The following is a 13,471-nucleotide window of genomic DNA, read 5'->3' on the forward strand; positions in this document are numbered from 1 at the left end:
ATTTTACGTGAAGCTGGACGGTTTCCTTCTCGACACTCTCGCATAAGTAGGCGATTCAGGTGCCGCTTCATGCAAAGAGCCACGAAACGTAAAACAGAGCATAAAAAGAGCAATCCATGAGGTAGATGAGAAGGAAGCCTCCCATAAGGAAGCCGAGTTTACGAGATTATTGTCCTACGGGCCCTATTCATTCAACATGGAATCTGCAGGCGGATCTCTATTGTAGATTATTGCGCCATTGTCCATTGTCGCGCAATCCGCCACAACTGGCTTTCTTAGATCTCTTTGACGTAAGCGAAAAAATTCGATAAGAATAAAGACGGCGGCATCAGATTATAGTGTTTCTCAAAATAGTTTCGATTATAAATAGTGCAAAACGCCGTTCCATATTCAGCAATGATATGTGTATATGACAAGTTATAAAAAGTATGGAGAATCAGTAACATGCTAAAATACGCATATAAATATAAAAAATGTATGTAAAATATTTATTTATTTGTTTTACAGTCGTAGCATATGTTAATATAAAATGTATGCATTTAATAAAAGGATAAGGAAATAATTTCAAGACTTGAAATCAAAATAAAATTATTATAATTTACGGTATTTTCTAAACAACCTACAAAATTTGCATTAATATAATTTAATATGTTACTATATCAAAGTCAAGTTAATGCTGTTTCTCGCGATTAAATATTATTTATATTAGATAAAATTTACTTGTATAATAATTAGATGCACGTTTCAAACATACGAATTTGAAGAAAAACTTTTCCAAGCGATGATTGTCAGATGAATATCATAATCAATATCTTTCTTTTATGTTACAACGAAAAATACTAGAAATTCGTAAATTAGTTTAATAAATTCGTAATGCAAAAAATGTTGAAACTAAACATCCTTGCGCAAGTAGTTGAGTAAAAAGCGTTTAATCATTTAATTTCAATTTAAGGATACAATGTCGACGAAGGTGATAAAATTAACGGCAATTAGCGACAATTAGCGGTATCCTATAACGTGTCTCCTATCTTAGACGATCGAAAGAAGAAAGCGTGCAGCTTGCACGCAATGCGGATACGGGCAAGAAAGTTTTACGTAGCTGCGGGACAAACATCGATGGAAATCGAATGATGCGGAACAGGCACCTGCGTGGGTACAGGCAATTACGTATGAATAACTTCGACGAAAAAGTATCCGATGCGATCGCAAGTCTCTGATCTTATCGGCACGATGTCGCACGCATTTGCCGAAGGTCCTAGGCCCGGTATGACGATGCACAATTATCAATAATTGAGAAATTTTTTTCGCAAGTGTAATTCAATATAACGAGCCGGCGCGCTCATTAATTTGATATTACAAGCGCTGTCCCCGAACTCCCGTTATTATATTACCGCACACACAGGACCATTAACCTCTTTTCGCGACATACAATTTATGGTTTTTTCTTAATCGCTCTGCAAATTTTGGAAATGAATGTTCGGGCCAGATGTGTTTTTTTTTAAATGCTGACCCAAATTACTCAATATATATAAATAAGAAAAATATAATATATAAGAGAATATAATATCGCACTAATTATTCACAATAATTAAGTAACAATGATTGATAATAAATGAATAAACTATATATGTATTAGATTAATATGTATTAGATAATGTATTAAATTAGATTAAAGCAATTATACACAATTATTAAGATTATTTACATGCTGGTGTAATAAGACTTGATGTCCATATTTTCTTATTTTATTTTTTAAAGATCGAAAACAAATTCATATTCTACGATTCTGTAAATCAAACCACCTCGTGTAATTAAATCTTTAGACAACTTTCTTCAAAGTTAAATAATTCTTATTTAATAGAAAATAATTTTAATTTTAAATAAATTATTAAATAAAAAATATTAATTTAAGATATTAGTTATAAATAAAATAAAACGTGTACATAGAAAAATTATCATTTAGAAGAGTTTGTAAATAATTATTAACAATATGAACATATGTTGTGATTTTTTTGTTCCATATCACTATATACAGATATAGTCTAATATTAATATCTCATCAAGGATAAAATATCGATTATATATATATATATATATATATATATATATATATTTATTTATTTATATATATATTTAATTACCATAGGGATATATAAGTTTGTACGTTATAAATAAAGCATATGATTTACATTGCTATAATGTTCTTTAAATTACATATTTTTATTTTTATCTTATACCAGTTATTCTCACGCCATATTTTTGATAATTCTAAAGTATCTTATTTTATATACATATTTGATGCTGATATATATATATATATATATATATATATCAAATATATATATATATATATATATATATATATATCAATTCCTTCATTTACAACGTACAAACTATATCCCTATGGTAATTCGAAAAATATAATTCAGGTCTTGACAGAGAGACCTAAAGTCACGAATGCCGGTTTCTCGCGGCATATATCGCGGCATCCTTTCTCTGCTACTTTTGTCTTTTTTTTCTCTTTACCGCTCGTTCTCTCGACTCTCAGGTCGCGTACCATCTCTCAGTCACACATGTGAGAAATGACCTTTAATGGAATCACCATAGCAAGTATCGTGATGATTGAACCTTATAACATTTTGTTGTCGTACAATAGTGTTGCCGATAATTAATTCTCTAATTCTTAATCTGCCAAAAAATTTCATTCCTAAAAAATATCAACAATGAAGTTTATGTAATTAAGAAAATATTAGAAAGTATTATGTAATTTAATAGTTATATGTATAATATTTGATTTTTTCTGCTAATAGTCGATGAAACTATCAATGAATTTTTACATATATAATATAAATTCAAATATTTTATCTATATTATATCATTTTATTTATATATCATATTTTTATTGTTCAAAGTTTTGTGAGTCATGTAAAATTCACTCAATATCAAAAAATCATTTAATCAAATTCAATTGTATTAAAAGGTAAAAGTTCAATATTTTGATACCATGATGATTTTTATTCCGAATCATTTAAATTTAATTTGCATTTTTCTCGGCAATATCTCTTCATTTCTACTTCGAGAAAATAAATCTAAATAAAGAAATATAAATAAATAAATAAATACAAAACAATTTCGAATCATAAAAAATTATATGCTTAGATAATTAAAATAAGGAAACGATCGCAAAATCGAGAGAACGAGAGATTTTTAATTGTAAATGATTCGCAAAGGACGAATCAGAAGATTAATTACACACTTACCTTATCAAACCGTTGTCCTTATGCTTGCCGATGAGAAACGTCAGCACGCCATCGGACATCTGATTAGCCCACGGTGGTTTCACCCAGATGAGATTCTTGAGATGACCAGCGTACACGGCAGGCAAAATCCAATTCTCGATGCTGATCTCGCTAAAAAAGTACAGAAAACATAAATATCTAATAATAAAAATGCTTAAAATTATTTTTAAAAATGTATAAATTAAATAGGATTTAATTATCTTTTTTCTCTTCATATTTTTTTTCACAGAACAGACTGTATTCGTGAATTTAATACAACGGTTCTTACATTTTTACTTTCCCATAAAACACAATTGAAAAGATTTTTTCATGTCTCATACATTATATTAATTACATGATATTTACCTGTTGCACCACTATTATATTTATAGAAACAATCAATCTATTTGCACTATAAATTAACGTCGAACGACACAAGTATAAATTGAAACTGAGATACATTCAGTCATAATGTTTTCAGTGTTACAGTTAAATATATATTCGTATGTTGGTATCATTGAATTTGAATTCATATGAACTTTGAAATTAGGGCTTATCCAGATATATTGGGTCTGTTCGTTTTAGCTGCACTGCTGCACTAGTGCAATAAGTTAGAAAGAGACAAACATACTTTCTTTCACTCTAACTAATTGCACTAATGCAGCAGTGCAGCTAAAACGAACAGACCCATTGATTAATTACATGTTCAAGGTTAGAAAATGTTACATAAGAACGCTTCGTACTAAATGCATAATTGGCTGATTTTTTATGCATAAACATGATATACGTTTATTTCTAGATAGGTCTTTAGGCCATCTTTGATAAATATATCTCAATTTTAATATTGATATACGTTGTATTGTATTCGATTGAGAAATTCAATTTCCTGTTACATGTCTTCGCACATACATATTTTTTACAAAGCTAAATTATACATATATTACACTTGATTATTCCAGATAAAAAGTTAAAATTATTATATACGTACTTGAACAATTGATTCTTATCCCAGACTGTATCGGCCGGCATCTCTTTGGGTATCAACATATCGGGATGCGAATCCAGATGTACGAAGGTGTTGTTTTGGAAAGGCAGGTGCTTTGATCCCAGACACCGATATACGAACGGTAAAACCTGATAATATAAATAAAACACATATAGAAAATAAACGTCCGGAAATTTAAAAACTTTCTTGCGCTAAATTCTCGCGTGCAAATTTGCGGACTCGTTTAGTAGCGTAATGGCGTCAAGCTACTTGAAGTTTGCTTCGATAATTGAGTCTTGATGAGCCAATGAATTTTTATGTATGGAGAAATTCAATTTCCTGTTACATGTCCTCGCGCACATTATTTTTTACAAGTTAAATTATATACTACACTTGATTATTTCAAACAAATAGATAGAATTATATGTACCAAATTCAAAAACTTTAAAAGGTTGTGAATTTCTCTTTTATATCTACTGGTATTTACAATATTTGTTTACGAATAAATGTATAAATAAAAGAACTTGTTTATATAGAAATAAATTAGATTTTTACATAAATCTCATAAAAAACAAAGATTAAATATATTATTTTTATTATTGCAATTATAAAATTTTTCGCATCTTTTGTGATGAATATAAAATTGTACGAAGATTATGTATTCATGAAATTAACATCAATCAATTTTTTAAGATACATACTAGAAATGCAATTTGTTTTGCTATATTAATTTATTATAATTACGTAGATAATTTTTTTGCTTTCTAAGATAGCTTGTATATTACACTTACATGTAATTTACAATTTCATACACACAATACGATCGCGGGTTTGGAGCGCACCCTGCGCCATTATCGTCGTGACGTCACTGCGCATGCGCGACACTCACAGCGGCATCTTGCGATGCATTCCATTCGATTTACAAATGCTACTGCATTATACGCTTCAATAAGGAGCGGGATCCAAGTGGAACCGTTGAAAATTGTGCTACAAATCATTCGAAGTACTTGTAGCGTCGATTGGAATGCAGCTCGGGATACGTAAACAAACGCGAGAACGGCGTGCGATGCGCCGTTCGAATATACCCACCTCGTCATGATCCTCGACCACGTAGATCGGCGTCCTCTTAAAGTACTTGCGAACGAATGACATATCTCGCGATCGTGGGCTACGCAAATTTGACTCGAACAGATTACGACGGGATTGCGATGACGCTAAACGCGAGACGCGCGGATTAAACTATCGATTTTCTTAATTAACGCCGACGCGACGACAACAAACACGAGCACTCGAATCGCGGACACGCGGAAGACTGCTTCGCGCGAAAGCACGTGGTCATCGACTGAAGTTTGCTCTTAGGCGCGCGGCTCAAACGATCATTTCGCGAATAAAGGGACAGGGGCACCGGACAAGGGTTTACTCTAAATTTCTCACGAGACGAGTTTCGTAAGGTTGTTCTCTCTTTTTTTTCTCTCTCTCTCTCTCTCTCGCGTCTAGTCTGATGACCTCCCTTCCTCCTAAGTATGAGGAAACCTGATCCTTTCAACTCACAGCCGGCATGCCGCGAATGAATGTCCTAGAGTATCATTTGACGATTTGACATGGATAAATTTATCCTGGCAGGTCGGAAGATATTTAATTGGATCGCTAATTAATAATTCTAGATACATGTGTTATTCAAGAAATTACAAACTTATTAATATATTTTATTTTTAATTTGTACACAGACACGCATACGTTGCATTTTCATATTTTATTTTTCGAAAGAAATATTTACTTTAAAAAAAAAAATCAGTAAATATTAAAATCTCTCGGAAATATTTGATATCGAGAATATGTAGTTAAAAAATTCTATTGTCCTCATCTTTATCTTTATGAATGTTATTTTCATTTATTTTATATAATTATATACTAATAACTGCTACTAGGAAAGATGAGCATTCTCGAATATCGTGGAATTGCATTCAGCTACTAATACAATCTTTATATATATATATAATACATACATAAAAATGACACTTGTACAAGTTAAAAAAATTAATCGTCTTGTGAATTATTCAATATGCAATTCCAAAAATATATAACACACATGATATTTATATATATGTTAACAAATATCGCTATTGATTATTATAGAAAAATAATGTATGTATTAAATCATTCTTATCACTAGCAGATTGATATATATCCGATTAATAAGACTATACAAGACTCAATCTAATTGCATAATCGTAGGTAGCGTCGTAAATCGGTAGAAGAAAAGATTACTTACAACACATAGTTTATGTTTCACATTATAAGTATTAAGTATTAGCGATGCATGATCTTTTAATTGATTCATATATTATTCTTTGCTGCCGCAACTTGATCATAAACACATCCATGAGAAGAGATAATCTGAAAAATGCACCTATAGTGTAGATTGTATAAATCTTCCTTTCCTTTAATAATTCACTTAATTCTCCCTATCATATACATATTTTACTTATATTTTACTTACATATTTTAATTAGTTCAATTCTGCGCGGGATTATTGATCATATGAAACCCAGTTCTCGAACATTTCTGACTTATAAATCTGTAAATGCAACTGATCTGTTTGCATTCGCAATGAAGATAGAAAGGTCTCAATATCACTTTCATCAGAATATACATTGCTTATTAAATTATCATCTAGTCTATGAATATTCGAGTTTTTAGGATAATTATTGGCCTCCTGTCTCCGATACTTTGATACATTAGACTGTATTGGTTTCCTCTCTTGTGTGCGAGAAGGGTGAAAATCAGCAGATATATGTTCACTCTTTTGATAAAGGTGATCAATTTGATTTGATAAACAGGTTTCCTTTTTTGTATTTAGATTACAGTTTAAATTAGGATATGAGATTTGTGGAGAAAAACGTTGCATAGTTGGTTTTAACAAATGTTGAGAAGATTTTCTTATGTCCATAGTGGCATTTGAAGTTGAATATTTTGTAAAAGCAACTGAATTTCCTACATTATTCTTTGGATCATGTTCATAAAATTTTATATGTTTACTAGGTTTGCTATATGAGTTGTTTATACTGTCATAATAGACGCCATTTGTTTGTATAGGTATATTTTGAAAGTTTTTAACTTCTTTGCCATGTGCAGTGTTCATGATTTTTTGATTACTATTGGATGCCATTTCTTGTTGTTTATTGAATATAATTTTATTAGTGCTTGAATATAAATCTTCATTGAATGATACAAATGATGATGACTTGCTTGCAGTACTGCATATTTCACTTTGATTATCTTCTTCATTCATTGATTTATTTAGTTGAAACAACAGTTCCTTACTATTTTTTGAATCTTCTTTATTTGTAATTTCTTCATTTTTATTGAAAATTGTATTAGTAATATTACGTTTCTTATCTTGTATTTCATGTTTATTTTGATTGACAGTTATAACTTCATTAGAATAAGCTTCTTGCATCTTCTTTGAACTTCTTTTTGAATTATTCTTCTTTATTATATTTATTTCTGAAGATTCTGTTTCAGTATTCTCCTGAGGTTGAATTGTGTTATTAGTCTCATTTTCTAAAGAAACTGACTTCTGAGGCACTTGCAGACACTCTGTCAATTCACCATTTTGTTCTGAAGAAATCTGTTTTTCAAGCACTTGTACATGTTCTGTTAATTTATCATTTTTTAAATCTTTTTTTGTTGCTTCAATAAGAAATGCTTTCATCTCCGAAAATGGTAAATTTTGTTCTTTGATTTTTGTAATCAAATCGTATTTTTCAGTGTTACTCAAAAATGCTATATAATCTATTATTTCTAATAATTTTTTATTGGGATTGCAATATGTACTAAAATACTGTAATGCCTTACGATATTCTTCAATTTCAGAACTTGACATCATTAAATTTGGCATATGTTCATAAATATTTATAGGATAAGGAAAATACGCGTTAAATTCAGTTGTAACTGTACAAAAACGACTTTTAAAGTCTTCTATTTCTTTATACATATCTATCAAATTATTATTTGAATTAGATCCCGAATAAATATAAGTATCTTGTACTTCTTCATCATTACGAAGTTCCGGAAAAACACATAAGAAAGCCCGTTTTTGTATATTAAGAAAAGTTTTTAAAGCAGAAAAATGTTCTTCATATATTAGCTTATGGACAGAATCCGTCATATTTTTGTATGTATAATTTAATAAATTAATTTCGAGATCAAGTAATTCTTTCCAATTGGAAGCTGTTTTCAAAAATGATACTTCATTATTTATACAATTGTCTTTGTCATTAATTTCTTCAGCACATATTAATAAGTAATCATTTAATTTTTTCCATATTTCATTATCTTCACTATTATCAAATTCACTTGATGTACGATCGTCATCGTACGATTGTGAATTGTGCATTAAAGTAGAATCTTTCATAGAGCATGTATCCTGATAAACATTTGTAGAAGTTTCTTTATTATCATCCATTTTCATTATTATCAATTTCTTATCATTTTCTGTTTCATTTTTTTCTTGTTCATTATTTGGTAGAGCCTTCATATATTGGATGATATTTTCAATATCAATACTTCCTTGTGTATTTTTATAATCCTTTATATTTGATAAATCTACTTCAAACACGACATCTTCATTTAGTTTTTCCATGAAGGAAGGATTATCTGAATCAAGAGTTATTTTAAATTTATGTATGTTATCTGATCCAGCTGAGACTACAGATTCATAAGAGTCTGATAAATTTTGATCTTCGTGATCAGTTTTCTCTTCAGGAATTTTAACTCCATTAGATTTTGTAGTTGACTCTTCATGTTTTTTAGATTGTTGAAGATTGATTTTTTCTTGAACATGATATTGTAATAATGAACTAATTTTTATTTTCTCATTTAAATTCATTTTTTTTGGCTCTATAGGTAAATTATTAGATACAGTATCATGTTTTATGTTTTTTTGTGAAATATGGGTATTAGATTTTTCATGTAATTTTATTGTAATAGGATTTGCAATATTATTCTCTGATGATGGTATATCATTGAGTGTTATGTCACACTTCAATGGGATATTTTCACATTTGTCATATTTTGCAATAGCAGTATTTACAATATTACTTTCTGATGATAATTTATTATTGACTACTGTACCCATGGATGAGATGCTTTCACAATTTTCATGTTTCAGACTAGAAATATTTATAGTGTCACTTTCTGTTGATGATGTATCATTGATTGCTGAAAATAATGATATAGGCGTACCATGTTCAAATTTTAGAAATGTTTGATCAGTATTTATGTTGCTCGTTTCATTGTCAGACTTTGAGTAAACTTTTTCAAATACTGTAATATCGTCGGCCCAAACATCTTCTGCATAATTAGAATTGAGTTTGAACAAATAAAAGTTTGGTCCACCAACTGAAGTTAATAATTTTTTAAATGATGGAAGTTCACTTTCAGAAATAATGGTGATAGAAATTCCACGAGATCCATAGCGACCAGCTCTTCCAATTCTATGTAAATATGTCGCCGGATTTGTAGATACATCAAAATTTATAACCATATTAATATTTTCTACATCTATACCCCTTGCAGTTAGATCTGTAGATACTACAATTCTACATTCACAATTTCTTAACTTTTCAATTGTCTCCAATCTATTAGTCATGTCTTGACTTCCAGTAATATATAAAGATGAGAAGCCCATAGAATTAATTGTATTGCTTACTGATTGAGCCCTACAAAAATAGTACAAAGAACAATAAATAATTATCATCTATTAAATATTAAAAAGTTAAATAATTATTAAAACAAATTACTTTATGCATACCTTGATTGATAATTCATAAAAACTAGACTTTGTTTAAATGGAATCTTTGTAAGAATTTTCACTAATTCATTAACTTTTATTTTTACCTAAAAATATAACAGATAGTGTATAGGAAATTCATTTGTCATTAAAATAAAAATTAGTTGTTTAAATTTTATAATAAATCAAAAACCTGCTTCATAGTATTGGGATGTGCAGGAATCACAGTCACAAATTGTTTGACTCCAATCAAAATTGGTGCATGAAGGTCTGGCGATGTTATTATTGGAGAAAACATGTATGTTTGTAGAAAAGTTTCTAAATCTTTAGGATAAGTAGCACTCGAGGCTATAACTTGCTTACTGCGTGGTAGTTTAGAAAATATGTAACTACAGAAAAAAATTAATATTATTGTACCTTAAATTACTAATAATAAATTTAGATTGTATTGATATAAATTAAAACCCAACATGCACCTAAATGTAAAAACAATCACTTTAATTAAAGAAACATTTAACATATATATTCCACCAAATAGTATAAATAGTGTACTAATGATAGTTTATACCAAATATTATATATATATATATATATATATATATATATATATATATATATAACAAATGATATATAATATTTGGTCTTAATTTGAATACGATAATCCTTGATATGTATAAATGCACAAACTTAGTACTTGGCACAAGTTTATAAATTTAAATTTTATACTAACTTGATATCTGTTTGAAAATTGAACTCCATTAATTTGTCTACTTCATCAAGAACAAATAATTTCATTGTTGAAACTGTAAGAAATTTCTTTTCAATTAAGTGCTTAATTCTGCCAGGAGCACCAACAGCTATATGGCATTGTAGCTTTTTCTTATCTTCTTCTATCGATATTCCCCCCACAAAATACTCAATCTTTAATCCTAAAACAAAATATATAAATATATAATATATAATTGACCAAGATAGAAATAAATTTCTCTAAAAAAAAATTAAGCACCAATTTCAGTAGAGATACCTTTTATTCTTGAACCTATTGTTTGAAGAACTTGAGATATTTGAATAGAAATCTCTCTAGTAGGTGTTATTATTAAAACTTGTGGAGATAATATTTCAATATTTAATACTTCAAGAGCTATTATGCCAAATACTATAGTTTTTCCAGTTCCTGATTTTGCATGTATTATCAGATCTGTAAATCAATGCAGTATACATTAATATATAAGTATCAGTCTTTATATTATTAAATACACACACACGCGTGTGTGTATATATATATATTATAAGTACCGAATCCACAACGGCCTAATGGAATGGCTTTTAACTGAATGGGAGATGGTCGTTGAAATCCAGCAACTGTTAATCCATCCAAAATATTTTCTGGAAGACCCATTTGAAGAAACATAACATCTTCTTGTATCTTTACATCTTTGGTTCGTGGTACCTTACTTAAATCATGTGCAACATACTGAGCCATTTTTTCCAATTAAATATGTAAATCTGCATGAACAAAAATTCATCTATTAAAAGTAAAATTCATATATTAAAAGTATATAATTGTATCAAACGTAAACAAATAATTGAAATATGAGCAAGAACATCTTTTTTTACAAACTTGGTTATCCTACTATATAAGTTTAATAATTAAATTCTATAAAGTATTAATAAATTCTCAATAAGTTGTGTCACTTTTACTAGAAATTCACTTAGAAAGAACATTAATAATGCACTAAAAACAAAGACATAATGGGAATCTCATTTTTATCAAATAAATAAATAAGAATGAAATGATTCGTTGTATTATACGTTATACTGTGTCAATTGTGTTTCTTATTGAAAAACGCGCAATATCAACGATATTTAATATTATAACTAATATTGTAATAACTGTAATATATTCAAAGAGAATATGCAGGCAATTAATAATACAAACTTGATTTGTTTGAATTTCTTTTTTGTATGCTTGTAACTCTCTTTGTAAAGTAGAAGCCAACCAAAACTCGCGCTGGTAGTAAGCAGTATGTAAGCAAACTGTAATTTAGGGTGTGTTCGGAAAAAGTACTCGTGTGCACAGTGATCGCATTCAACGGACTCAACAGTTGGGCAACATTACTAGATTTTCCGATGTAATTCGATGTCGATTGGTCGGTTCTGAAAGTAGAGACCAATCATGTTCGATTGTTACTTAGCGGTTGAGTCCATTGAATGCGGCCAATGAACATGCTCCGTCCTTGTTCGTCTTTCCATAAATAATGGGTCTTTTTTTAAAAAAAATAAAAGTCCTTTTTTTGGCAAGAAACACAAATGAAATAGAGTAAAGTCGTATTCATACCTTGGCAAAAAAGTTAGAAGTCAATTAGAACTCGCGTTGGTAGTCACAATTTCTACTTTTTGCTCGTCTCACTGCTTATATATTTAGTGCCTTAAGGTGCGGCCTCATTGACGCTAAAAAGTAGCGTCAACCATTGGTTGAACAAAGAGGTAAGTATACTTACCTCTTTGTTCAACCAATGGTTGACGCTACTTTTTAGCGTCAATAAGGCCGCACCTTTAAGGTGCAATTTCATTGACGCTAGAAACCAGCGGCAAATTAAAATCACTAGACTTTCTCTAGATATGGCGTCAATAAAATAAAGTTCAAACAGTTTCAACTTTTTCAGTGTGTAAAGCGGCCTTTTCATTGACGCTACTTTTTAGCGTCAATGAAATTGCACCTAACAGTTGGCAGCCCTACGAGATAAGCTGTGCAGCACTGCGCGTATATAAAATAAATTTGAAATCGCTTCTAGCCTAACCATCTTCACGCGATCGACTTTATTTGAATTGCACGGCATCGCATCGAATTATGATGCGGCGCCGATTTGTTCGAACGTAATTCGAGACATCGCGATGCTGTATAAGCGTCGAATGAGCACGAATTGTCACGCAAATATGATAAATCATCTACTCACCGTTCACCGGCTGTTCCACAGGCCGCTCCACTCGCTCGCCTCGGGACGTCCCATTCCGATCTTGATGCGCACGATATCATCAACGCGAACGCGCGACACTTTATTCGGCACTCCCGATATTCGCTCGCATCCGATAATCATCATCAAGGGCGCAAATAACGCGACGCGACTTCGCTCCATCTTCGCGATCGCGCTATCACTGAACTGTGAAAAATAGCTGTCGCGCACTTTCACCGACATATTATGAAAGTCGCGCGATCATCCTTGAACACTTTCGACGCTCTTTCACTCGCGATATTCGTTTAAAAACGGTTAAAAGACGCGAAAAATGCGGACGTACGACGATCCGTGTAACTGCGTGTGACTCCGATTCGCGTATGACGTCGCAGTGACGTCACGCGCCAACATGGCGGCCGAACCAGTGCGCACTGGTTCGGCCGCCATGTTGGCGCGTGAC

The 13,471-nt window shown here is 30.6% G+C and overlaps 2 protein-coding genes across 3 annotated transcripts in view; both read right to left on the reverse strand.

Annotated features, from left to right (window-relative positions):
• Nucleotides 1-5,844, reverse strand: part of LOC105257029 (UPF0489 protein C5orf22 homolog) — a 580,793-nt gene extending 574,949 nt beyond the window's left edge. The window contains exons 1-3 of the mRNA XM_011267372.3: nucleotides 5,353-5,844; nucleotides 4,267-4,412; nucleotides 3,261-3,410 (exon numbers count right to left, since the gene is read on the reverse strand). Coding sequence (XP_011265674.1) covers nucleotides 3,261-3,410; nucleotides 4,267-4,412; nucleotides 5,353-5,415 — 359 coding nt within the window. The 5' untranslated portion in view covers nucleotides 5,416-5,844. The remainder of the gene's footprint in view (nucleotides 1-3,260; nucleotides 3,411-4,266; nucleotides 4,413-5,352) is intronic.
• Nucleotides 5,845-6,613: 769 nt separating this feature from the next.
• On the reverse strand, nucleotides 6,614-13,027 carry LOC105257027 (GRIP and coiled-coil domain-containing protein PFC0235w-like). Of its 2 annotated transcripts, none has more exons than XM_025409360.1 (8): nucleotides 13,015-13,027; nucleotides 11,354-11,563; nucleotides 11,082-11,255; nucleotides 10,788-10,986; nucleotides 10,251-10,446; nucleotides 10,079-10,164; nucleotides 6,764-9,986; nucleotides 6,614-6,660 (listed from the first exon to the last, which is right to left on the reverse strand). In XM_025409360.1, exons 2-7 carry the CDS (start codon nucleotides 11,538-11,540, stop codon nucleotides 6,794-6,796), a joined length of 4,035 nt encoding a protein of 1,344 aa, XP_025265145.1. In that variant the 5' UTR covers nucleotides 11,541-11,563; nucleotides 13,015-13,027; the 3' UTR covers nucleotides 6,614-6,660; nucleotides 6,764-6,793. The 2 variants fall into 2 exon arrangements, with proteins under 2 accessions (XP_025265145.1, XP_025265144.1); XM_025409359.1 differs by lacking the exon at nucleotides 13,015-13,027 and adding an exon at nucleotides 11,997-12,088.
• Nucleotides 13,028-13,471: the final 444 nt, after the last annotated feature.

Source organism: Camponotus floridanus, unplaced genomic scaffold, assembly GCF_003227725.1.
Source record: "Camponotus floridanus strain SB8 unplaced genomic scaffold, Cflo_v7.5 scaffold26, whole genome shotgun sequence".
In the NCBI taxonomy this organism is placed as follows: Eukaryota; Metazoa; Arthropoda; class Insecta; order Hymenoptera; family Formicidae; genus Camponotus; species Camponotus floridanus.